We start from the raw sequence: 26,723 nt of genomic DNA, 5'->3' as shown, positions 1-26,723 counted from the left end.
CAGCGCCGGTCGTGCATCCTCACGGCCCGGCCACGCCCTCATCCTTGTCACAGCCTGCCTGGGACACCTGCATCTGTGCAGCGTGTGTTCTCATTAATGAACGCAGCATGGACACCAGATAAATCTCGGCTCATGTCATGAAGGCAATGCTTTTCGTACGTCTTAATTTTGGACTGGACTGCTCTGCATTTTAAGATAAACTCTTGAAAGACAAGCACACACTTAGAAAAATTGCTGCCAGTGAAAAGTACAAGGTGGCAACAGTTACAGATGCACCCTCTACTTTGCATTGATCTGCGCCTAGGTAAGGATATGTCAGTTTCATATTTGCTCTGTTTTGTTTGTTTTTTTTAAAGAAAGAAAAATCTAGAAAGAATTTTAATCTATTGTATTGTTAGAATTGTAAAGCACTGTAAAGTAATCCAGTCACAGTATTGCGCTTATTTCCCCGCTTGAGCTGAGCTGCAAGAGTTTAACATCTGTACAATAAAATTCACTAACAGGTTAATTACCTCACTCAAACACATCCTATATTTGTGAAATTAATCAGCTATACCCTCAACATAAGCATAATACTACAACTTGCATCTGCATAGACAATGAAGCAAATGTGAAACTTGAATGCGTAACTTGAATTGTGAAAAGTACACTGTTTCCTTAAAAATGCACCACACATAACAGTCTAAACGTGAGGAATTCACAACAGAGTAACTTTTAAAAAGCAGCCAATACTTCAGTATATTCATTATATGCTATTATTACAGAAGTTTAGGTTTTCAGGAGATTTCTCACACTCATGGCAAAGCCTTAGCATTGTCATAAGTTTTATACAGGCAAGCATCACTCACATTTCCTTCAAAAATTTAAAAAATAGTTTTCTATATTTCAGAAATATTCGCCACATACTGTATCAGCAGAGAACTCCAGCAAAAGTTTGTTTCCCAAAAATGCTTAACAGGTTCCTCGGAAGGCAGCTTTACTAATGCTTTATATAGTATTGTTTAATGAAACCAGTGTTGTGACGTTTCCATGGTCGACAGTTAAGTGTTTAGACTCTGATCTTTGTTCCTCTGAACATTCTCAAAGTTCCTCCAAGCAAGTTCTCAAAACACTGAGCCGTGTCTCTAAACAAAACCCACAGTCTACCAAAAACAGCTGAAACTCAAATGATGCCTCTCCCGTTTTCCCACCAGCCCCATTTAGGTGAGGATGGGAAAAGCTGCTAACTAAAGAACAAGGATGTGATGGATGGAAGACAGGAGGTTGTGTACATGGCCACGGAATCTCAAAACAAACAAGCCATGGGATCAGGCTCAGGGTGAAGAAACGGGACCCATAGTAGCATTTCCTACCCTCTCCCGCCTCTTGCGTGAATGCTTTACCGGCCGCCTGCCTTTGGCAAGGTGAATGGCAGGGCTATTTTCCTCACACTTGTATGCAAAGATTGCATGTGTCAGTTTTCAAAAGAATGATGGCTGCTGGAAACCAAACTGCCAGGAATAACAACCCGCAGCTAGCAATGAGGGAAGAAATTCATAAAAAAAAAAAAAACAGAAATAAGCACCATGGAAACTAATCTTATGAAGATTACAAGCAGTCTTCATTAACATGGTGTGTAAATACCTCAGAATTAATTATAGGTTTCTACTCCAGAGACCTGCACAAATGATAGTTAACTAAGTAATGATCTGAAAAATCTACTGAACCGTGAAAGGTCTTTAAATTTAACATAGCAAAAATAAGAAAGCATTTCTAATATTAGCAAAACATGGCAGAAGTATTGGACAAAAAGCCTCTAAAGAACATTGACAGCCCCAATGAAATGGATATAAGAGTACTTTCTTCTCAAAGACATATCACATGTTCCTTTTATGGTGATCAGAGGAAGGACAGGCTTTTGTATTACATGACAACTTTAAAGAACGTTGGATATGAGGGTGTGCAATGGACTGTAAAAGGTCAACAGGTCATACTGTACCTACATGGTTGAGCAGATAGGTCAATTCATTCCCATCACCATTAAGGTCTCTATTTGTGACTATAGCTTTCTTTATGGCTATGATCTGCCTTATGTGTTATTAAATAGATAGGTTAGGGGTCTCTATCCAAACTGCATTATGATGCAGCACAGATAGTGTCTGAGAAGCTGAGTGGCCCCTTCAATCAATGCTATTGGCCTCAAAGATAATTCGAGCCTTGCCAAGTGTTCTCACAGCTATGCATGAAAGTCCAAAAATATGGGATCTAACAATTACTGCATATTGCTCATGCTTTCAAAAAAAAAATTAATGACTCCGCAAGTAGACTAGAACAAGATGGCAGCCTAACATAAAACAAAATAAAAGCAGCAATACTGTGAGAGGTAGCCTAAATATAAGTTTGAAAGCTTGCACACAGGGATGCATTTCTGTTCAAAGTGTTTAGCCGCAATGCATTTGAATAAGCAACAGCCTGTAAGTTGAGCGTCTGGCAAGAGCTATAAAGTGTGTTATCAAATTTTCAGCACTGCAAACTACAGTAGAGCACTCATGAACATGATCCCTGAACATGACACATACATAAACCCCTCCCTCAACACCACCCACTACTCTAAAGCGGAAAGTTCTCCACCCCCATGTTAACGACTGACATCATTGACATTCTGGGCCAGCACTGTTTACCAGAACTTGAAAGAGAAAAGCAAGGGGAGGTGGAGAGATTTAGGCACCTATAGAGAAGGATTGAGAGATTGTGAGTTTACTTATACACCGTTTCAAAACACGGCACATGGCATGAAAGTAGGCTAAAAAACATAAAATGAGCCAGAATCGTGGCAGAATCGTTTGGCTATGCCACAAAACGTGGTACCTCTGCACTTCTCCAAGCACTCTTTGTATATAATAGCACATACAAAAAGGAAAATGGCACTCAGATGCTAAATTTCAAAGAATGAGGGATAAGAGGGACTATGTGTTCCAGTATCCAGAGAAAACATTATGCCAACCTCTTTGGGAAAAGCCACTCATAGAGACATAACATAAAAATCTGCAATCACAACACAAAAGCCACCACAGAAGGAAGATGCTCAGGATTGTTCCCCCACAGAGCTGATTTATTGAGCCTGTCCTCACTTGCTTGTGCTGGATGGGCTCCATGACTACCGGGTTCAGAACTGAAAGGCCAAAAGGATTTATGGAAGCAAAAGTTCAACAGCCCAGTGTGTATGTAGGTCAACACGTAAACAATTCATGTCAGGTCACCAATATAATGAAAGTTGTGTAAAAACACATTTAGATGGTCTATATGCTAAAACAATGTACATATGCTAACATTTGTGAATGTGATCCTTTTATGATTTGACAGGGTTTAAAAATCTGCAATATACAAGGTGAAACACAATAACGGAAACATTTTTCTCCGTTTTAGTGTTGGCATATAGTTGACTGATTTAAAGCTAATTTGTGCAATTTCTTTTCAATGTTAAAATTCTTTCTCTGATTCCAGCTAAATATGCAAAGTTAATTAAGTCCAGAAACGTATGCTAAACGTGCATTCTTGCGTTACTGTGGGGGTAAAACCTCTGAATTAAAAAGGGGTGATAGAGTTCAAAAGTATGTTATTATTCAGGTAAGGTGCTGTAAATATATTGAATTTACCTTACTTGCTCAACAATATTCTATTCAAACTGTTGCATCACCATGACAGTAATTGGCTTGAAAGAGAAGACACACCTTAGAAGCGGGTAGGTCAGACTTATGCCCGCTATGGCACCCCTTGTGGGAACGTCGAGATTGCAACATGTACTTGCATTGTGTTATGAATTACAATTGACACATTTTGTAATGCAATAATGCATACAACTGAGCTTGTGTTGCTAGAAACACCTTTGTGGCCCATCCAGCCCAACACAGCGTCATCTGCTCGACCAATGGTGAGTTTAGGGCGGCATTCTGTGTTTTTCTACAACCAATGGAAGACAGGGGAGGGTGGGTTCTTCAATGTTTAAAAAAAGTGATTATTTTGAAATTACGTTTGGTGGCACTAGTGGTGCAAAAATTACCCACTAAACTTTCACACTCAGTTTTCTCTTAATCTGAGCATAGTTGAGCCAAATCCGTCTGTCACAGGACCAACCATGTTCTAAGAGATCTGATTTACATCGCTTGCTCTATAAATACCAGACCCTTTGATGTCCAATTGGCATGTCAGTCTGGGCAAAAAACCTCAAGCCATGACCCCTGAACCTAATAAGCTTAGAGTTCAGTCCTATAAACAGCTGCGTGATCTGTTGAGTCTACATTCTCTCTCACACAGACACATGCTCAGAGGTCAGTCAAGGAGGTGTCTGAGGAGCGTAGCTGTATTCCAGGGTGGGACCACATGGGGAAAACGGCTCACGTGCATCTATGGTGCATAGCTCTACACTATTTTAAGTCCCCCGTAATGAGGGACTTCAGCTGGGCCCGCTTCCTTGCCAAGGCGAACTGTTTTTAAGGTTGAAGCTGGTTGTGCCAAATATCATGACAGCAATCATGACACAAAGGTTACTAAATATAGGCTCGGCATTAAGCCGGAGAAGGCCATGGTGTCTATTTCTGCATGGTGGCTTTTGACAGACCAGCTATGCTGTCTTCAGGAGCACAACGATTCCTGATTAAACAGAGAAAAATTTATACCTAGCTTTTGCATATAGTTCCTATATCCTGGTCCCTGTAGCTCAAATGGTACAGCATGGTGCTAGTAACTCCAGGGTCATGGGTTTGATTCCCAGGGAACACACAAACTGATCAACTGTATACCTTGAGGTGGTGATTGCTTTAAGACTCAACAGGAAGGATGGCTTCCACTAAAATTTTGCAATGACGAGTTTAATATACAGTCGGTACATATAATCTATTTATATTACAAACTATTCTGTGCATTTCAATATTTTAGCTAATAAAAGTGTGAAATATCACACATCACTATTGCGCTGTTTGTTCAAGAAACACAATCAGTTTTTGTCCACATTAATATATCTATAGAAGTAGATGCACGGCCCATAGAGCCGCATTGAAGATGTGCTTCAATGGGAGTCTATGGCACATAACTGTACCATTAGATTTCAGGGGAGTAAAGATCGATGTTCATTGGATGAGAGGCTCTTAACGTGTCATTCTGGGTCCTTCTATTTGCATTTAATCTGCATCTGATTGTCTATTGGACATTGGCTTTCAAACAATGTATTTTTTCCTGCCTGGGAGCCTGGCTTCTCTACGTGATGATTACTTGAGCTCTCAAATTGGCGGGACTTTACCAAAAATGGCCAATGATTGAAATGGTGATAAAATATAAAATCAAAGTGTTTGGCGACTCGAAGATTCAGAATTTGTTTTTTGTTTTTTGCAATCTGCCTAAACACGATTATTTCAGCTTTCACAATCAGATATTTAGCCTATTTTGATGCAAAAACAATTTTGATCATAGTTAATTATTTTCATTAAGAAATTTCACTGTTTTAAGGGCCACATTCACACTAAGTTTTCATTTGAAAACCCATTGATTTAGCTATTTACGCCTCTCTAGAACGATGTTTTTCCTCCACTGAAAATGCAGCATTTTGAAACCGCTCTCCATAACCACATACTTTGGAAAACGATAACATTAGGAAACTGAAAACTAAGTTTTCAAACAAAATGGATTAGTATGGATGGATTAAAGTAGATGTGGCCTGAGTAGCAGTTTGCACTGCCACAAACGGATAAAATGTAAACCTTGAATGCAACCCAAGGCCACATCCACACCAATGTTTTTTTTTGTTTGAAAACTATGCTGTCGCTTTAACGCGTTAATTCAGTGTGATTAATTATATAAAAATAGATAAAAATATTAAAAATGTTTTAAAAACATTTACGCAATGAATCATGTCCCCGGACAGTAATAAGGAGTATTCATCGATATTCAGCAATTCAAGCTTGAGGTTCCAGCTGTTTTCAACAGGGGGCAGTAAGTGAAACTCCAGCTGTATAGGCAATGTGCAGCTGTACAGACAACAATCCACACTCAGGCTTGCTTGACACTAGCGACAGGACAAGATGAGGACGCGCTCTTGCGTTCAAACACAGTGGATGGGGCGCAATTCCGAATGCAGGGATCTCGAGATGTGTTTTTCTAAGTTTCAAATTAAAGTTAACATAAAAGTGACCTAAAAACACAGTCTCCAAAAGCATCCATCTGTTGCATGTGTACAGTGACACGTCCTTTAGAAAAGCCTTTATAATAAATCTATCTCGGACAGACAGATTGAAAATTCAATTGCACAATAGATTGCTGCAGACTGTAGGCCAATGATAGGCTCATGTTTAATAATATGGAAATAAAATATTGACTTTTGTATCATCTAATAAATACTTTAAGTATTTAAATGTTACTATTTATAGTAATTTAATCATTATAAATTGAATTTTCGTTATTCAAGGGCCCTTCTCAGCAAATATTCATATTATGAATTAAGTTATTAATTAAATTAACAGCACTTTTGAAAATGCGCTGATTTCGCTATGTTTACGCCTCTCATCCACACTAGAATAATGTTTTACTCTACAGAAAAAGGAGCGTTTCGAAAACTCCCTCCATTACTGCATACTTTGGAAAACGATGTCAGGAAACTGAAAACGGAGTTTTCAAATGAAAAAGGAGTGTTGAAGTCGCTTTGAGTGAAAGTGTCTGCCAAAAGCATAAATGGAAATGTTCCCAATTCTACGCATCGACAAAATAGCCAATATATGTAATTCTGGAAATGGGGACTGCTTACTTATAATACCCTACTCCATGGTCTCTATCTCTCTCTTTCACATGCACAGAAAGACATCTAAGGCTGGAGAATAGAATAGGGGGGTGTTAAGTTTGTTTGCTCTCCCACTAGGAAACGCTCCATAGTATGTAATGTTGTAAGGGATACATAATATATCTAATTACCATAGCACTTCCCCACAGCTCTTCAGCTGAAGTGGAGAGCAGGGCCAGGGCACGGTTTGCTGTAACGTGAGAGACGTCACCTCCCAGAGGAGGGTGAGAAATAGCAGCCGCAGTCCCCATACTCTCCAATAAGGGGAGCTGTAGAGGGATATTGTCGACAAGAAGCTATTTTTAGACCACTGAATAGAGACATTTATTTTTAGAGCTTTGAGTTCTGTCGCATAGAGGAAGCGGTAGCTGTATGGGTTCAGTGCATCAAAGCTCTGCTGGCAACCAGCTCTTAAGAAAAGGGAGGTGCGACTGACAGGCGGCGCTCACGCACTGTGGACCGCAGCATCCCTGCTCTCCCTGCAGCACAAAAAAACACAGTCATCATCAACCCTGCCATGACATTTACCCAGCCTCAGAGGAATAGCTGCGCTTGGGCAAAACGCAGCCTCCAAAATAAAATAAAAAAAACCTAATGCATTCTTTCAAAATAAACCTCTGCAGCAGACACATATTTAGCTTTGTTCACATTACGGTTAGAATCTGCTGGGCATAAATACAGCACTCAGAGGTCAGTCGTAAGACTTCATCCAAAGCCTCTTTAAAATGCAGAAATTTTACATATGAGAGGGATTTGAGCAGGTATAGTGATTTAATGAGATTAAATCATAAAATTAATATTAAGAGTTGGTATGCTGATGAGACATGTGAAATAAATAACAATAAATATCTCTTTAAAAGTTATGTACAGATGATGTCAAATGCATGGGCTAGAATCACCAGGAGGACAGCAATAGGATGAGGTGAACCGCCTCTCCCTGGATCCCTGTTAAGGCAATTTCGAGGATCAGATGAATAATATATGACTCTGTTTGGGGCGGATTAGCCCAACACTGACTAAGGTAAAGATGTCAGGCTCCACACAAGATGCTCTGATGCCTCTAGTGGGGAGCAGATTGAACTGCAGCCAGACTGTTTATAATGACAGGCACTGCAGCAACTGAGACTCATCTGCAGCTGAATCTTTAAAGGTGCTGTAAATGATTTTCTTATGAAATCACATGCAGAAAACATCCCTATTACCTGTCAGATATAACTGAAATAGATGTCATGAAATATCACACCTGTCTCTGTACTGGCCCTAGGCTCTGTAAACAGCTGGGGGGGGGGGGGGGGTAAAAAATGACCACAGTCAGATTCTTTGTTTAGCCAATCAGAAGATTTTGAAGCCCTTTCTGCCTTTCAATCAATCTGCATGTTCACAGGGCAGCCCATATATGGGCAAAAGGAAACTGAGAGCATTAGTTTGAGAGCTGCTTTTGACAAGGTCAGTGTAACTGTTTGGACTCGCTGAGATCAAATTGCATTATTTATTTATTTTTTTGTGAAATTGAGTTGCTCTACAGCTCCATCTCTAATTATGTCTCCAAGCATATCTGTGTGTGCGTGTCTAATTCAACGGCTAAGTCTCGTGGAAGTTCTAGAACAGCTAACATCGCTTACAGCACCTTTAAATGTGGGCCAAGTCTTTCACTATAGAGGTTATGAGGTCACCAACACAAGAACAATGCATCAGCCTGAACCGAGTCAGCATGTAAGCAATAAGAATAGCTTAATGATTCCACATCATTATGGTGTCTTCAATATCCAATGGCCCCAAAAAGTATTTGGAAACTTAAGCCACACTTGAAAATTTATGAATGTCATTGCACTTTATAGCAAAATATCAAACCAAGTTGCATCTTCAAGAAACGATGCAAGACTTTATCTCAAAACGAACTTCAATTCACTTCACTTCCATTCTAGCAATTACTTTTAAGCAACTGGTCCCAAGTTTTTTTTTTTGGTGGATGTATGACATTTTAAAAAGTCCTGCTCAAAAAAAGAATCTTTATTTTGATCTATTTTCTATTTCATAATAATAAAAAAAAAAAAAAGTCTAAAAAAACTTTTTTCTGAAATGTTTTGCTGAAATGAAGCGTGCTTGTGTTATTTCTTTAAAAGGGTCAGGACGTCTATTTTTATTATTTTAATATGTTTCTTGATGTTCACTTTTTTGCATACACACAGGAAAAAAAATATCTGTCATATATTTGTAAAGCATGATCATTGATGTGAGGAGGTCAGATGCAAATGTCTACCACAATATGACATCACAATGTGGAGGAAGTAGAGAACGGGTAGTTTTGGCAGCTTGGTTTAAAAAAATGCAAATGAAGTTCTGAGTTCTGAAACATACAGTACGTTTTTATAGTACACTGACCTCTTATATGTCAAAAGATCAAGGGAAATTAATGACCCCTTTAAAATAAAGTACACCTGGTTTGATATTTTGCTATCTAATTCGATGACATACATGTACATTTGTAAGTGTGGCTTAAAGGGATAGTTCACCCAAAAATGAAAACTCTGTCACATATACTCACCCTCATGTTGTTGCAAACCCATGACTTTCTTTCTTACGTGGAACACAAAAGATGTTAGAATGACAGCCTCAGTCGGCATTCACTTTTCTTGCATCTTTTCTCCATACAATGAAAGCGAATAGTGACCGAGACTGAACATTCTGCCAAACATCTCTAAAGTCATGTGTTTGGAACAACATGAGGGTGATCAAATGGGCGAACTATCCCTTTAAGTGTCTAAATACCCTTTAGGGCCTTTATATAATTGACATTTAAAACAGTTAAAAAGTGTCCATCAAGTATTAATAAAAGCATTCATAGTGGCTAATCCTTTTTTGAATATTAACCATTAATATAAAGTGGGCTGAAATCTAATGCAGACTCCATTTTCAGCAGTTAAGCATTAATTTCTCAACTCCTTCATTGGTATGACAGTGGAGCAGTTAAGTAGAACAAAGTCTAGCATACATTTAAAAAAAAAAAAAAAAAAATGTAATCCCAGGGCAGCCCAAAGAACCGTTCCAGTGTACATCTGAGTAGCGGATCCAAGTGGTTTAACACCCATTAATGAGTGTCTGTTCATCATAAGTAACTGCACACTCCAACACGGTCCATGTGCTATCCACACAACAGCATGTGCCCCTACAGCTCTTTCCTCATTGGATAAAACAATCTCCTCTGGTAACAGCGCCAGGCAAAGCGCAGATCAAGTATATGGGCAACCACTCCACAGCACTCAAGTCCATACACCAGTCAAATGAAGCATCAAACAGCAGCCATCCACCCCCTAATGTATGAAGAGCTCTTCAGTGAGAGTGGTTCTCATGGTCTGTGTGTTTGGATGCTAGCTACCAAATTAAGTATCAGCAGCAGAGGAGGTTTTATATACACGGTAATGCCCATTAGCAATAAGGAAAGGTGGGTGATGCGATTACAGATGGCAGGACGGCAAGGTAGTTGGAGGGGACGTAGCCTCTCTGGCCCCGCGCCTCCACTAGACTCCATTCCTTGCTTCCACGCTTATCGTGAGGTTCCACCACCCTCACAGGCTCTCCGGCCCTCAGAGAGAGCTCGTGACTGCTCCTCGCGGTGAAGTCGTAGCCTGCGTACACCTGCAGATGGAGAGGAGAGTTTGAGTTCTTTAGAAGCTTAGAACCTGCTAATGTGATGGTGACCAGACTTTATACAGTTGTGCTCAAAAGTTTGCATACCCTTGGAGAATTGGTAATATATGAACGATTTATAAAGAAAACATAAGTGAGCAGGCAAAACACATTTCTTTTATTTCTTATGCGATTCATATTCAGCTGTAGGTTATATCAGAATGGCACAATCATAAAACAAAACATGGCAACAAAGAAAAAAATGAAATGACCCCTGTTCAAAAGTCTGCATACCCTTAGTTCTTAATACTGTGTATTGCCCCCTTTAGCATCAATGACAGCGTGCACTCTTTTGTAATAGTTGTCTATGAGGCCCCAAATTCTTGCAGGTGATATAGCTGCCCATTCGTCTTGGCAAAATGCCTCCAGGTCATGCAAAGTCTTTAGTCGTCTTGCATGACCCGCACGTTTCAGATCTCCCCAGAGTGGCTCGATGATATTAAGGTCAGGAGACTGTGATGGCCACTCCAGAACCTTCATCTTTTTCTGCTGTAACCACTGGAGGGTCAACTTGGCCTTGTGCTTAGGGTCACTGTCGTGATGGAAAGTCCAAGAGCGTCCCATGCGCAGCTTTCATGCAGAAGAATGCAAATTGTCTTCCACTTGCAAAAATATTCATAATCAACCCCAAATCAATAATAACAATAATAATAAATAAAAAAGAACTTGTATGTATAAAGAAAATGAAGCCTACATTTAAGACAATCAAGATTTTTTGACAATCAAGACACTTAAGCACATTCCCCAATTCTCATTACCGTATCGCATGCAGACGTTCTATTTTTACTATTCCCATTGTTTTCAGTGATGATTTTCATTATTGTTAACAGTCATTTTTTTCCACTATATTACAGTAGAATAGATGCTGCTGGGTTGTCCCCGTCTGTTGTTTTCTGCACTGTCGTGGGGCCCCCTTTCACTCTGGGTCCAAGGGTGGCTGCACTCCCTGCAGTTACGTCACTGTATATACATAAGCAATTAAGACTAAATACACAGAACTGTGTCAAGTTCTTCAAGATTGACCTTGAAAAAATGTGCAAAAGTGTACCAAGGAGAATTGGTGCTGTTCAAAGGCATAGGGTTGTCATGTAACCTGTCCTGCTTGATCCGCTCTGAACGGGATTTGAACCAGGGTCTCCGGCATGGCAGCCGGGCGTGCTAACGAGGAGGGTAAAGGCTACAACCTCTAGTGACAGTCGCTAGTGCGCATCTTGAGGCCGGAGAGTGAGGTTTACACACTCCACAGCTACCTACCAACTGGTTACTGCAACAGTCACACCAAATATTAATTTCATTTTGTTTTGTTTTTTACGTTTACTGCACTTATACACTTATTACGTTAATTGATAAATAAAAAGTTATTTTGGCATTGTTCTGGAAACATCCCCACTATACAACATTTTTCACAACTGTCTATATACAGTTGTGCTCAAAAGTTTGCATACCCTGGCAGAAATTGTGACATTTTGGCATTGATTTTGAAAATATGACTGATCATGCAAAAAAACTGTCTTTTATTTAAGGATAGTGATCATATGAAGCCATTTATCATCACATAGTTGTTTGGCTCCTTTTTAAATCATAATGATAACAGAAATCACCCAAATGGCTCTTATCAAAAGTTTACATACCCTTGAATGCTTGGCCTTGTTACAAACACACAAGGTGACACACACAGATTTAAATGACAAATAAAGTTTAATTTCCCACACCTGTGGCTTTTTAAATTGCAATTAGTGTCTGTGTATAAATAGTCAATTAGTTTGTTAGCTCTCATGTGGATGCACTGAGCAGGCTAGATACTGAGCCATGGGGAGCAGAAAAGAACTGTCAAAAGACCTGCGTAACAAGGTAATGGAACTTTATAAAGATGGAAAAGGATATAAAAAGATATCCAAAGCCTTGAAAATGCCAGTCAGTACTGTTCAATCACTTATGAAGTGGAAAATTCGGGGAACTCTTGATACCAAGCCAAGGTCAGGTAGACCAAGGAAGATTTCAGCCACAACTGCCAGAAGAATTGTTTGGGATACAAAGAAAAACCCACAGGTAACCTCAGGAGAAATACAGTGTGCTCTTGAAAAAGACGGTATGGTTGTTTCAAGCAGCACAATACTTGTTGACCCCTCTCTAAACATAGCGCTTATGGTTGTGACCATAAAGCTCTATTTTGGTCTCGTCACTCCAAATTACAGTGTGCCAGAAGCTGTGAGGCGTGTCAAGGTGTTGTCAGGCATATTTTTTGTGACATTGGCTTCTGTCTGGCAACTCAACCATACAGCTCATTTTTGTTCAAGTATTGTCGTATAATTGACTATATCACAATTCCAGTGGGTCAGAAATGTACACACACCAAGTTAACTGTGCCTTTAAGCAACTTGGAAAATTCCAGAAAATGATGTCAAGCTTAATTTAACATCTGATAGGCTAATTGGAGTCAATTGGAGGTGTACCTGTGGATGTATTTTAAGGCCTACCTTCAAACTCAGTGCCTCTTTGCTTGACATCATGGGAAATCGAAAAAAATCAGCCAAGACATCAGAAAGAAAATTGTGGGCCTCCACAAGTCTGGTTCATCCTTGGGAGCGATTTCCAAATGCCTGAAGGTACCACGTTCATCTGTACAAACAATAGTACGCAAGTATAAACACCATACGACCACGCAGCCATCATACCGCTCAGGAAGGAGACGCATTATGTCTCCTAGAGATGAACGTAGTTTGGTGCGAAAAGTGCAAATCAATCCCAGAACAACAGCAAGTACCTTGTGAAGATGCCGGAGGAAACGGGTAGACAAGTATCTAAATCCACAGTAAAATGAGTCCTATATCGACATAACCTGAAAGACTGCACAGCAAGGAAGAAGCCACTGCTCCAAAACCGCCATAAAAAAGCCAGACTACAGTTTGCAAGTGCACATGGGGAAAAAGATCTTACTTTTTAGAGAAATGTCCTCTGGTCTGAAGAAACAAAAATTTAACTGTTTGGCCATAATGACCATCGTTATATTTGAAGGAAAAAGGGTGAGGCTTGCAAGCCAAAGAACACCATCCCAACCATGAAGCAAGGGGGTGGAAGCATCATGTTGTGGGGGTGCTTTGCTGCAGGAGGGACTGGTGCACTTCACAAAATAGATGGCATCATGAGGAAGAAAATGTATGTGGATATATTGAAGAAACATCTCAAGATATCAGCCAGGAATTTAAAGCTCGGTCGCAAATGGGTCTTCCAAAGGACAATGACCCCAAGCATACCTCCAAAGTTGTGGCAAAATGGCTTAATGACAACAAAGTCAAGGTATTGGAGTGGCCATCACAAAACCCTGACCTTAATCCAATAGAAAATTTGTGGGCAGAAATGAAAAAGCGTGCGCGAGCAAGGAGGCCTACAAACCTGTCTCAGTTACACTAGTTCTGTCTGGAGAAATGGGCCAAAATTCCTGCAACTTATTATGAGAAGCTTGTGGAAGGCCACCCAAAATGTTTGACCCAAATTAAACAACTTAAAGTCAATGCTACCAAATACTAACAAAGGGTATGTAAATCTCTGACCCACTGAGAATGTGTTGAAAGAAATAAAAGCTGAAATAAATCATTCTCCCTACTATTATTCTGACATTTCACATTCTTAAAATAAAGTAGTGATCCTAACTGACCTAAGACAGGGAATGTTTTATACGATTAAATGTCAGGAATTGTGAAAAACTGAGTTTAAATGTATTTGGCTAACGTGTATGTATACTTCTGACTTCAACTGTATATCCAGTCATATATTTTGGCTGGCTAACTGACTGACTAACATTACATAACATTAAAAAAGCAGTATGCTAAACTGCACACGAATGCCAAAAAAATGACTGTATAATCTGCCTAGAGAACATACAGTATGTGCTTTTTTTTAAAGCTCATTTGTTTCCGAAGAGTACTTGCAATATCTTTTCAGATTTGAATGTGAAGTGGTCTTAACTGTTATACAATGTGCTCCAGACATTTACAAGTGTGAAGAGTGGGCTGTTTCTTTGATAAAGTTAATAAGGGAAAGAGATCTTATGCTGAATAGGTCTTAAGAACAGAAAAAGAGCATAAAGGCTTCTCAAAAAAAGGATATTTAGAAGAACTGCTCTCCCTTAAGGCTAAACACAGTAATGCCTTATCCATCACATTTAATAGGTACTTGCAAACACTAACTGTAACTTGCTATATCCTATTGCTCTTTCATATGGTTACTGATTTGAACTAAGTATTAATCTTCAGTGTGTAACTTATTCTGAACGGTTTGTGCCTTGGACATAAATTTTTTTCCTAGATATTCCATTTCCCTTCTTAGCTATCAGACTTAGGATTTTGCCTTGGGATTTTCATGAAAAACTGAGAGAAAAAATCTCATAGACTTGCATTAAAGGAGGGACCCGAATCATATATATGGACCAGAATATAATCGAGACTTGCCGTAGGGATGTGGCGACTACTGAACATGAATTTTCAATTCTCATATAGTCATAGAAACTAAAAGAGCAACTTAAAGTGGCTGTTTGGGAGAATTTGAATTATTAAGGGTTACTGAAAATGACTTAAAACATTAGAGTTTTAGAGCAGACAGTCATTTAAAGGTACACATCCTACAAATAGGACAGGATGTTCCACAAGTTGTCTGACAACAAACTAGTGAGTTTAATATTTTTAGTTGTGGTGCCTTTAAAGGGATGAATTAAGAGATTTTATTATTTTTTTATGTTTAAGTGTGCTGACAGTACATTTGCTATCAGCGTGGTAAACTTTGAGAAGCTGCGTATTAAATCATCCTCATTAAAGCAAAAAATTGCTGCATTCAACAATTCATTTCAATTTTAGTCATTATTGGACTTTGAATTGCCTGCTGTAAGCACTGTTCCCATTATTATGCGTATTTCACAGATTTATTTGTGAAGTGTTGTGGACAGATTAAAAGACAATATTTTCATGGATTCTGTTGCTGATTCATTATGGTGGGGTCTCTGACAGATAATGGATTTTAATAAATGGTTGCAGTAGAAAAAACAACAACTGTTGGATGCTGTAAACTACATGCTACGCACCCACAATAATCCTGCAGTTATGCACTTTTGAAGCGAAGCCAAGCACTCTGGTTACAATAAAGCATTATTCTGCGCCCGGGATGCGCATAAGCGGTGTTGTGTCCTACGTTGGAGCAAGTCTTATTATATACCTCCTATTTATTTTTTGTGTACATTTCAGTTTTCTTATTGTAGGGCTGTGCTTAGCGTCAATATAACACTTAGAAATGTGTCCACTAACACTATCAGTTGTAATATGATATTACTTTTTTGCCTCAGTGCTGTTACATAATAAGAAAATTAGCAAATAATTGTAAAACCAGTTAACCACTTTTTTTTCTCAGATGGTAATCTAACCATCAAAAACTAATTTGGGGTGGGCTTTTTTTTTTTTTTTTAAACATGGAACAGTGAGTTACAACTTAGCAATCACCCAGAACACCCTAGCAACCGCATAGCAATACGCTAAAAAACACGTATGTCAGAATACCACAACAACTGCATAGTAACACCACAGCAACCACCCACAACAAAATCTGCTTTGAAAACACAATGCTAAGCTATATTCAACTTGAGCCCTGAAACACTGAATACATAACACACATAATAACTATAATATGCAAATAAATCTGTTAGTCTTGTCAGATGGTCTGTTTTGTTATCAACTGAATGAAAACTGCTGCACTGTCAAAATCATAAATAACCCATAAAGGGTATTTAGGAATATTTAGTCACAGTTTTACAGTCACAATAACCGTATTACCACTTGCACATCCAGTCAAAAATCTGCCTCAAACATTTCTGCTTATCTAAACATGAAGCTGAAATGATAAGGAGCCATTTGACAGCCAGATCACACAGATGAATGAATTAAGTGTGCATGTGTGCCGTTTGTGTAGCCTTAATATAGCATGTCACTTCAGCTGACAAGGAGCGACACTTCATTTCTGTTCTTTCATTACTGAATTCACAATGCTGAAGTGTGTGTGAGACTGATCATGAGATACTGCAGACCTGCCATCAGTCTCAACAGGTCTCATTCTGTTTGACACACAAATCAGAGTAACTAGGTGGCCTTTTTGACTCGTTATTCAAAGAACACACCTTTGCTGAGTGTGTCACTCACCTGAAAACAGGGTGTGGTCATGATGGTTAAGAGTGGCTGGGCTCCGGGTGTATAGGAGTGTCTTCGGGGTCCAGGACCGGTGGGTGTGACATTTAGATGAGGAGATGGAGGCAGGTCTACAGTCACCTGGTGGTAGCGAGTCAGCTTTGAGGCAGGCACATATCCTCTGGGTCCTGAAGAAAAAAAACATAGTAGAGGTCCTATCAAGCTACACAAACCTGCACATTCTTCTGAAATGCACTTAATGCACATAATAAATTTTTTTACTCTTAAAAAAACCAAAAAAACCTTTCCATTTCACACACAGGAAATGAAATATGGAAAATGAGTGTCAGTACATTATCCTGAGCATAAAGTTCTAGACTTACAATTGTATATTCAGGATTTAAAGTTACAAATTTCGATTTAGATCTATATATTCAGATTTTATATAAATATTTCCAAAAACAATAATTTTATATTCCTCATTTGCAAGTTGCTTTGGGTAAAAAAAAGTCAGCTAAATTAATAAATGTAAATTGATAACAGTAGTTTCTGTTGAGAGAGTGCTGTAACTGTTCTTGACCTGCAGATGTCACTCATAGCAAAGGCTTTCAAGACCAATTGTTTTACAACAATTAAGCAACAAATGCATCCACTAAATAAATTGGTCTTGACAATTAAGTAATACATGAAAATAAAAATCACAAAACACAGATTCTGAAGTAGAAAGCATTTTAAAGCAAGCATTAATATTTCCATTTTAAAAGATAACCCCATACATAAACCTTAAGTGTGCCAAAACACTGAGGCTTAAGATGTGTTTTGAATTTAAAAAACAGAAACTCACCGAACCAAAGAAAGAATAGTAAACATGTTACATAAAACATCAGAACAAAATAACAATGGTTGAGATCACTGCTAAGAATCAAACGCAATCCTCTATATGCTGCTCTTTCCTTCAAAAGGGGAAGTGAGACATTTCTGTAAATTGGACAAACAAGCCCATAAATGATGATCTAGGATCAGCCTAATCCTGTCCACACAACAGCACTCCTGGTATGAACAGATTCCAGCTCAGTGCTCTTTATACAGTGCATTCAGAAAGTATTCAGACCCCTTCATTTTTTCACATTTTGTTATGTTGCAGTCTTGTGCTAAAATGCTTTAAATTATCTTATTTTTTTCACATCAATCTACACTCCATACCCCATAATGACAAAGCAAAAACCAGATTTTTGATAACTTTGCAAATGTATTAAAAATATCACACTGACATAAGTATTCAGACCCTTAACTCAGTACTTAGTTGAAGCACCTATGGCAGCGATTACAGCCTCAAGTCTTTTTGGGTATGATGCGACAAGCTTTGCCCACCTGGATTTGTGGATTGTCTGCCATTCTTCCCTGCAGATCCTCTCAAGCTCTGCAGGTTGGATGGGGACCGTCAGTGGACAGCCATTTTCAGGTCTCTCCAGAGATGTTCAACTGGGTTCAAGTCAAGGCTCTGGCTGGGCCACTCAAGGACATTCAAAGAGTTGTCCCTAAGTTGCTCTTGCGTTGTCTTGGCTATGTGCTTGGGGTCATTGTCCTGTTGGAAGGTGAACCTTCGGCCCAGTCTGCATGCTTTCGACTAGGTTTTCATTAAGGATATCTCTGTATTTTGCTGCATTCAGCTTTCCTTCAACTCTGACCAATCCCCCATTCCCTGCCGCTGCAAAACACCCCACAGCATGATGCTACCACCACCATGCTTCACTGTTGGGATGTATTGTGCAGATGATGAGCAGTGCATGGTTTCCTCCAGACATGACGATTGGAAATTAGGCCAAACAGACCAGAGAATCTTGTTTCTCACAGTCAGAGTCCTTTAGGCACTTTTTTGCAAATTCCAATGGGTCATGCACTGAGGAGAGGCCTCCGTCTGGCCACTCTGCCATAAAGCCCAGATCGGTGGAGTGTAGCAGTGATGGTTGTCCTTCTGCAAGTTTCTCCCATCTCCACACATGATCTCTTGAGCTCAACCAGAGTAACCATCGGGTTCTTGGTCACCTCTCTTACCAAGGCCTTTCTCCCCGATTTAAGTTTTTTCTTTCAAAAGTCTGGTTTTTGCTTTGTCATTATGGGGTATGGAGTGTAGATTGATGTGAAAAAGAAAATAAAGTATTTTAGCATAAGGCTGCAACATAACAAAATGTGGGAAAAAAAATGAAGTGGTCTGAATAATTTCTGAATGTACTGTATACTTTATAAGCCCCTTTTCCAAGGTTTCCATAGGTCAACTTTACCTCCTGCATCCACCAGCCAGCGGCGACGTTCTCCACGTGTGTCCATCTCACTGACAACAGCTACCAGCTCTCCCTTGCTGAGGGTCAGGTCCAGGTCACGAGTGCCCACCACTGGGCCTGTCAGCTGGTAGATCTTCTCCGAGCCGTGCTTGGCAGTCAGAGTCTTCAGACGCCGTTCAGACCCTGGACTGAGTGCCTGAGACATGAAAGAGACAGAAAACTCTAATTGTATTACTGAAACATAATCTGATCTCAAACCAAATGCCATAAATTGCATTTACAAATTTAATAAACTTTAGTTTACTGCTTGTACATATTATGAAAAATACTTACGAGTTACAAAGTGCAATAATTAGAGTGCTCACTTTTATGTCTGCTACAATTAAATGAGAAATACAAAGAATTTACCATTTAAGCATTTAAGATATTGCAACAGGAAGGAACAAAGACAGGAAATGAACATGAGAGGAAGACACTCAAAGGATCTTTATACGTGATCTACATTCTGATCCCTATCTGCAAACACACTGTACTTCTGAAGATTATAGACTGCCTCTCTGATTGATCATCCTGCCTTGTTTTTGAAACTGAAGTTTTGATGACTTCAAATACTCATAGTATTGATTTGAGTCGGCTGTTGAGAGACACCCAGCAGACTTTTGATAACAACAACCATTTATTTCATCAGCTGTAATGATGTTCTAGTGCCCATGACATGAAAGACACAGTGACATCATGGCAATGCAAAATAACAAAGTAGCTCTAAAATATAAAACATGAAAACTGTGCTGCTACTTATGCTGTCAAAATAAAAAGACATACAATTATTTTGACAATAAGAAATTAAAATCCATCCAATTTACTTTTTTATTAAATGTCCCTGGTCTTAAAGGGATCTTTTTCTCATCATTCACTCACTCTCTCCTCTCCTCTCTGATTTTGGTCTGTTTCTCACCCAAAGCAATCATATTTATTCAAAAGACATAGATTAAACCATTCACGTCAAATTGTTTACTTTTATGCTGCCTTGATGTAATCTTTTAAGCTTGAAAGTTTTGTAACCTATTGATTTAAATTGTCTGGGCATGTCATACAACTTTGAGACATTAAGGTGAGTAAATTACGAGAGAATCATGTTTTTTGTATTAGAGAATTATAATTTTTATGTTATTAATTTCCATTACTTTTTCAAGCCTGGAAATTGTAATTTTCAATTTCCCTGATATTTCCTTGTTTTCCAACCTGTCTAAAGAAAAAAAGAAAAAAGTTGTCCATAATCTCTTTAAAATGCAATAAATTTTTCCACCTCTCAAATGACTTTTTTTTTTGCTAATGAAATGAAGAGTGGTTGTGAATATTAATATGAACCCATAACATCATAACCCCCCCTTTTTTTTTATGCAATCAAATCTCAGAGAGATAAAACCAAGCCCACCTTAATGTATTTACTTAATTTTATTTACGCTCAGAAATATCACATTGATAACATTAAATGTAGTGCAAATGCAGTTTCATTGTTGTCTTTAAAGGAACAGTTCACCCAGAAATGAAAATTCTCTCATTATTCACTTACCCTGACATCTTTCTTCAGTAGAACACAAATGAAGATTTTTAGAAGATAGAGCTCTGTCAGATCCTTATAATGGAAGTACATGGGTGCCAGCACTTTGACGCTCCAAGTCACATTTAGGCAGCATAAAAGTGATCCATTACTTCATGCTAAAAAAAGACTCCAGTCGATCAATGAATGTCATCTGAAGCGAATCAACAGGTTTATGTAAGAAACAATTTGACAACTAAAACGTATTTAACTTTAAATAGGCTCTTCCATCCAGAGCTCTGACGCTGTTTGAAATGGCTGAACTCGCACATGATGTTCGTTCTTCTGTTGTAATGCCGCTTCTGAATTCTTGCGTGAACTCGCCGACGCGCTTGTGTCATGCTACGTGTCAGCTGCTGGCAGCAAGCGCTTTTTAAAAGTTAACAATGTTTTAATTATTGATTTATTTTTTACACAAACGTATCGATTTGCTTCAGAAGACATTCATTGATCGACTGGAGTCTTGTGGATAATTTTATGCCGCCTAAATATGACTTTTGGACCGTCAAAGTGCACCCGTGTACTTCCATTATAAGGACCTGACAGAGCTCTATCTTCTAAAAATCTTCATTTGTGTTCTGCTGACGAACGACAGTCATACACGTATGGTATGGCATCAGGGTAAGTGAATAATGAGGGAATTTTCCTTATTGGGTGAACTATTTCTTTAAGCTTATTTTACTGAGAAGCTCTTCTATCTCCATGCTGGTTGCTGCCCTGTCATATATCTGCAATAAAACTTTAAAATTTACAGAAATTTACAGACTAAATGAATGCCAGCTGTTCAGTAACCCCAGGACATATTTTACCAGGGTGTGTTTATAATTAATAGCTGCACCGATTCAAAACACATGATGCCAAATTATATCAAGATGAATAAATGGTCGCATTTAGCTATGGTTTAATTCCACTAGTGTCCACAGGCACCAGGACAAACTGTCCCTTAGAAACAAGTCCCCACCCGGCAACAGACAATGGGGAGTCTCTATATTGGAACTGACCTGCACAATGGGAGCATTGAGATCATCTTGAGCACTCTGACACAGACTCTCCAACCTCCTCGAACCTTCCAGCACTAAACACTCCGCCCACTTCCAAAACTCACCAGCTTCCAAATTACTGTGTGGGAGCTGCCGGGGGACAGAGAGCTATTCATAAACACTGCCAGCCTGCAAAAAGCTAAATTTAATAACACTTTTCCAACCAAAAGTTTTCTGTTTGGCATTCTATAATGGGCTATTGCACTGAATTTTCAACAATCTTCTGAATCTGATATTTAGGTGCAACTAAATCATGAGGATGTTTAGAATTGTGAAAGGCAAGACTGACATGAATAGAACTGGAACAGACCATGTGAATAATCCTGGATGTTCATCCTCACTTAGCTAGCAGAGGTGGCTAGCTACAGCTAATTCCTAAATAATTACAATTACAATTATGGCATTTAGCAGATACAGGGTGGGTCCGAAATGCTGCCCAATAGCATCTTCCTGGTATGCCTCTAAGGAATGCATCAAGGCAAGTCAGATTCAGATGTTTGTGTAACATCCTATCTATGGAGATGCCTCTATCTGGTCCATTTTTTAAAGTGGTGTATACATAACCTTTACTGCCTATATTTAGCCCAAGTCTCTATGATATGCTGGTCCCTAGATATGTCTTAGGTCCCACCTTCAATATAAGTCTATGGAACACTTTGCACCCGTTTCATCATAAATATTCACATGGCTATCTCAAAATCTAAATAAAAGTTTGTTCTTGATCAATTACATGACTTAATTCTGAATTGAAAACTGGTCTAAAACCAGTTTCCTTCAGAAATCCCTTCATATAAAAACAAACAAAATAAATAGATTCAGTACCTGATGGGTAAAGCTGGTAGCCAGCTGTTCCATATCAGCTGCCAGGTCTCTCTGCAGACAGCTGAAGGCCTCTAGCGTAGCCCACAGGAGCTGCAGGGCTTTCCCATTGAACTGCGGTAGCTCAGTCAACAGCAGTGTGTTCATGGTCTTGTAGGTGTTGGCTATGGCTTGTTCCTCAAAGTTCAGGTTGCTCTTCTCCTCAATCAGCTCATAGTCTAGTAACTTGTCCTGACGCTTGCGAATTAGGTTTCGTGGTCCTGCCATCAGCTCCCGCAATGAGCTCAAGGGCTTAAAGACTAAAGTTTTCAAACGCTTTTCCTGTAGGAAACAATGATGGTGGAAGGAAAAAGATATAAAAGGAGAATTTAGAAGGCATGATACATGGAGTTTTTATACAGGGTTAGACATTAATAAATGGGGAAAACCAAAAAAGAGAGGTAAGAGACCATAGTGTGGAGATGTGGGTAACCTAACGGGTACGGTTAAGGTTAGTTTTAGGGGGAGATGTAGGGTTTCTGTGGGACTCCAAATAAACACTTTTTATGAAGGATGCATGCAACTCTTGTGAGACTTTTTGCAGTAAGAGGGTTACCATCTAGATATGACCATATCATGATACTTAGAGCATCTAAAGAAAAGTTCAGGAAATAATAGATTTCTTATTACAAATGACATGGTGTTACAACAACTTCTTTGAATGATTTCATGATGTATTTTTGCTGAAAAAGCTGAGCAGCATGGAGCTGTTTTTACACATCACTGCAGATTTGTCATTTTTCCCAAGAGAGACCTCACCTGCTAAAAGAACTAAATTCTCACCAACAATAGTGAATGTCTCTCCAACATGTGAATTGTAATCTACTTGAGGGCTTACATATGCAGGATATATCCACTGTCTGAGTGCCACTGTGATTTCTTTAGAGAACAGAGCAGCTTTCTCGCCTTCCAGATCAAGATCAGCTTCTTCTGGTCTGCAGCTGAGGAATCTCTGCATACACAAGGGATTTGATGCTTATATAAATCTTTACAAACTCTCCAAAGCACACAGCCATCATCTGAACTTCACAACCTTATGAAACCTCATCCATCTGCCCTGGGATCAACCTCCTACAGTTTTCCTTTCATTCACCAGCTGCAATAACAATGGAAGATGTTTAAGGGGTTGATCCCTGGGCATACTGGCTTCACGTTGAAGGAACACCAAAACAAATGAGAACATCAGCTCTTTGTAAGCATGCAACTATAGTCATTAAGATGATGAATAGTAAATCCAGGAGGAAATCAATGCAAACCTGTAAATGGTGGAGATAGGCCTTCATGTTATCATGGAGCTCTGAGACGCCCCTCTCAAGCACAAAGAAGAAGCCGGCAAGGGTGTCAAATCCTTCATCCTTCAGCTATGACATGATTGAATTACAAAGCTTAAAAAGCATGTTGATTGTGAAAGGAATATGCAAAAATTGTACAAATGGTGTCTGAGACGGTATGGAAATGATGCTGTTCTTTCAACATGTCAACCTCTTCCATTGTTTACTCTAAGCATTGTTACTGGGTGTAGTCATGCTTCATGGCACACTTACCTTTGGTACCATTCCTGTCTCATGCTTTATGTACTGGCTTAGCCGAGCTGTCTTCTTGGCAATGCTGTGGCCACTCAGACGATTGATCTTGTCCTTGATGGTCAGGTTCTCTGTCTTCTTATACTTGTCAGCTTTGACCATCAGAGAATGAGAATAATAAAGCAAATCAAGACCTGAATAAGATCAACTGTTTTTGAATCTATCTGAATCTACAGCGCCACAGCAAATTAGATTATATTTTACTCGAGTTGCGAGCTTGCAGTCTGACTTGAATGTGATGAGTTAAGATTGGATATATGAAATACAACCACAAATCCAAAAAAGTTGGGACAGTATGAAAAATGCTAATAAAAACAAAAAGGAGTGATTTGTAAATTATATTCACCCTTTGCTATATTGAAAGAACTACAACTACACATCATATGATGCTTTTTACCTTGCGAATTATTTTTATTTTTTTAATTTTTAATGTACAGTAATTTGAAATCAGTTGATTGCAACACGCTGCAAAAAAGTTGGGACAGTGGCAATTTAAGACTTATAACAATTTGACGAGTTGAAATAACAAGGCGATGTTAAACAGGTGAAGCAACTGTGACATAGTACTGTATCCTGTATAAGGAGCCTCCAAAAACAGCCTAGTCCTTAAAGAGCAAGGATCGTTCAAGACTTGTCAATTTGCCAAGAGATGCTTCAGCAAATAATCCAGCACTTTAAGAACAATGTTCCCCAAAGACAAATTGAAAGTATTTTGGGCATTTCACCCTCTACAGTGCACAATATATTTAAAAGACTCAAGGAATCTGATCAAAACTGGGTGTGTAAAGGGCAAGATCCCTCAGACGTCACTGTCTTAAAAAACATTATTCATCTGTAATGGATAACATGAACATGGATTTGGGATTACTTTAGTAAACCTTTGTTAGTTAACACCACTCGCCGCTGCAACCACAGATGCAAGTTAAGTCTTTACTATGCATAGCAGAAGCCCTACATCAACACTGTTCAGAAGCGCTGCCGACTTCTCTGGTCTCGGTCTCATCTTTGATGGAAAGTAGAACAGTAGAACTGTGTTTTTTGGTCCGAAGAGTCCACATTTCAAAATGTTTTTGAAAAACACAGCTGCCATGTTATCCGGGACAATGAGGCAAAGGACCATCCAAGCTGTTATTAGCATCAGGTCCAAAAGCCAGTGTCTGTATGGGCCAGGGGTGTGTCAGTGCCCATGGCATGGGTAACTCGCACATCTGTGAGAACACAACGAATGCACACAGATATATAAACATTTTGGAGCAACATATACTTCCATCCAGCTTCGTCTTTTCCAGGGATGTCCCTGCATTTTCCAGCAGGACAACTTCAAACCACATACTGACCGGATTACAAGTGCATGGCTGTGTGAGCAGAGAGTGTGGGTGCTAGACTGGCCTGCCTGCAGTCCTGACCTGTGTCCAATTGAGAATGTGTGGCACATTATGGAGCACACCATACGGCAACAAAGACCCTGTACAACTGTGCTGCTAAAGACCTAAATAATGGATGAATGGGGTCAAATTCCACTTTCTAAACTTAACAAACTTGTGTCTTCAGTGCCCAAATGCTTAATAAGTGGTATTAGAACAAATGGTGATGTTTCACAGTGGTAAATACTCGACTGTCCGAACTTTTTTGGAGCTGGCTGCAGCTCAGCAAGTAAAGACGCTGACTACCAGACCTGGAGACGCAAGTTCGAATCCAGGGCGTGCTGAGTGACTCCAGTCAGGCTTTCTAGCATGGGTAGAGTCACGTTGGGTTAACCTCATCGTGGTCGCTATAATGTGGTTCTCGCTCTCGGTGGGGTGTGTGGCGAGTTGTGCGTGGATGCCATGGAGAATAGCATGAAGCCTCCACACGTGCTAGGTCTCCGCAGTAATGTGCTCAACAAGCCACGTGATAAATCGCACGGATTGACGGTCTCAGATGTGGAGGCAACCCAGATTCGTCCTCTGCCACCCAGATTGAGGTGAGTCACAACGCCACCACGAAGACTTAGAGCATATTGGGAATTGGGCATTCCAAATTGGGGAGAAAAAAAAAGGGGTTCTTTAAATTAATCGGTCAAAAAGACTCTCAAACTCCTGAGTTATCAGTTTGAATCATTCTAACAAATCCTTGACTGAATCCATCAGGGCTGTTACTGGATTAACATCTGACTCACTTGCTGAACCACAAGTCATCATTACTTTAGTCATGTCTGACTCAAAATGAACCGTGATGTTACCGTGTTATGTGTACTCCAGGCTTGTGAGACCTACATCATTGCATTTACTGACCGGCTGTTTATATAACATCTTCTATAACAACACGTACATATTCTCTACATTTTTTTTTTTTTTTTTGTATTAGCACAGCTTTGCGCCTAACAAATATATCGAAGACTGTGTCCTTACCCACTTCACGGAAGCGTTTGTATTCATTGATCCTACAGTTGATCTGGACCGCAGTGTGCACGGTGTGCTCCAGTGTGGAGTAGGCAGGGTGCTGTGGGTCTGTATGTTTCTGAATGGTCTGGAGCAGAAGGGGGTAACGGGCGATTCTCTGAACTGGCATAACCAGGAAGAAACTCAGAGTGGATGCATTCACATCAGGACTGCAAGACAGACGAGATCAGGGGTAAAAAACTAACAGAATGTTTGTTGTTACACTGGTGCCTTTGTTTAGAAACTCTATCTCACCAGTGTTGGATTCGTATCACAGCTGGTCA

At 39.4% G+C, this 26,723-nt stretch overlaps 1 protein-coding gene across 5 annotated transcripts in view; it reads right to left on the bottom strand.

The window, feature by feature from the left end:
* Nucleotides 1–7,165: 7,165 nt before the first annotated feature.
* LOC127413068 (rho guanine nucleotide exchange factor 37-like) overlaps nucleotides 7,166–26,723 on the bottom strand; it is an 86,089-nt gene continuing 66,531 nt past the window's right edge. For 4 of the 5 annotated variants that reach the window (XM_051649906.1, XM_051649909.1, XM_051649905.1 and 1 more), the window contains 9 exons: nucleotides 26,410–26,609; nucleotides 23,981–24,111; nucleotides 23,693–23,797; nucleotides 23,275–23,388; nucleotides 22,401–22,718; nucleotides 21,540–21,668; nucleotides 18,939–19,134; nucleotides 16,672–16,844; nucleotides 7,167–10,441 (listed from right to left, as the gene is read on the bottom strand). In XM_051649906.1, coding sequence (XP_051505866.1) covers nucleotides 10,232–10,441; nucleotides 16,672–16,844; nucleotides 18,939–19,134; nucleotides 21,540–21,668; nucleotides 22,401–22,718; nucleotides 23,275–23,388; nucleotides 23,693–23,797; nucleotides 23,981–24,111; nucleotides 26,410–26,609 — 1,576 coding nt within the window. In that variant the 3' untranslated portion in view covers nucleotides 7,167–10,231. Of the gene's footprint in view, nucleotides 10,442–16,671; nucleotides 16,845–18,938; nucleotides 19,135–21,539; nucleotides 21,669–22,400; nucleotides 22,719–23,274; nucleotides 23,389–23,692; nucleotides 23,798–23,980; nucleotides 24,112–26,409; nucleotides 26,610–26,723 lie in introns of all 5 variants that reach the window. The other variant, XM_051649910.1, reaches the window with a different exon arrangement.

Source organism: Myxocyprinus asiaticus, chromosome 22, assembly GCF_019703515.2.
Source record: "Myxocyprinus asiaticus isolate MX2 ecotype Aquarium Trade chromosome 22, UBuf_Myxa_2, whole genome shotgun sequence".
NCBI classification, from domain to species: Eukaryota; Metazoa; Chordata; class Actinopteri; order Cypriniformes; family Catostomidae; genus Myxocyprinus; species Myxocyprinus asiaticus.
Note: the sequence above shows the minus strand (reverse complement) of the source record. Positions and strands in the feature narration are given on the sequence as shown.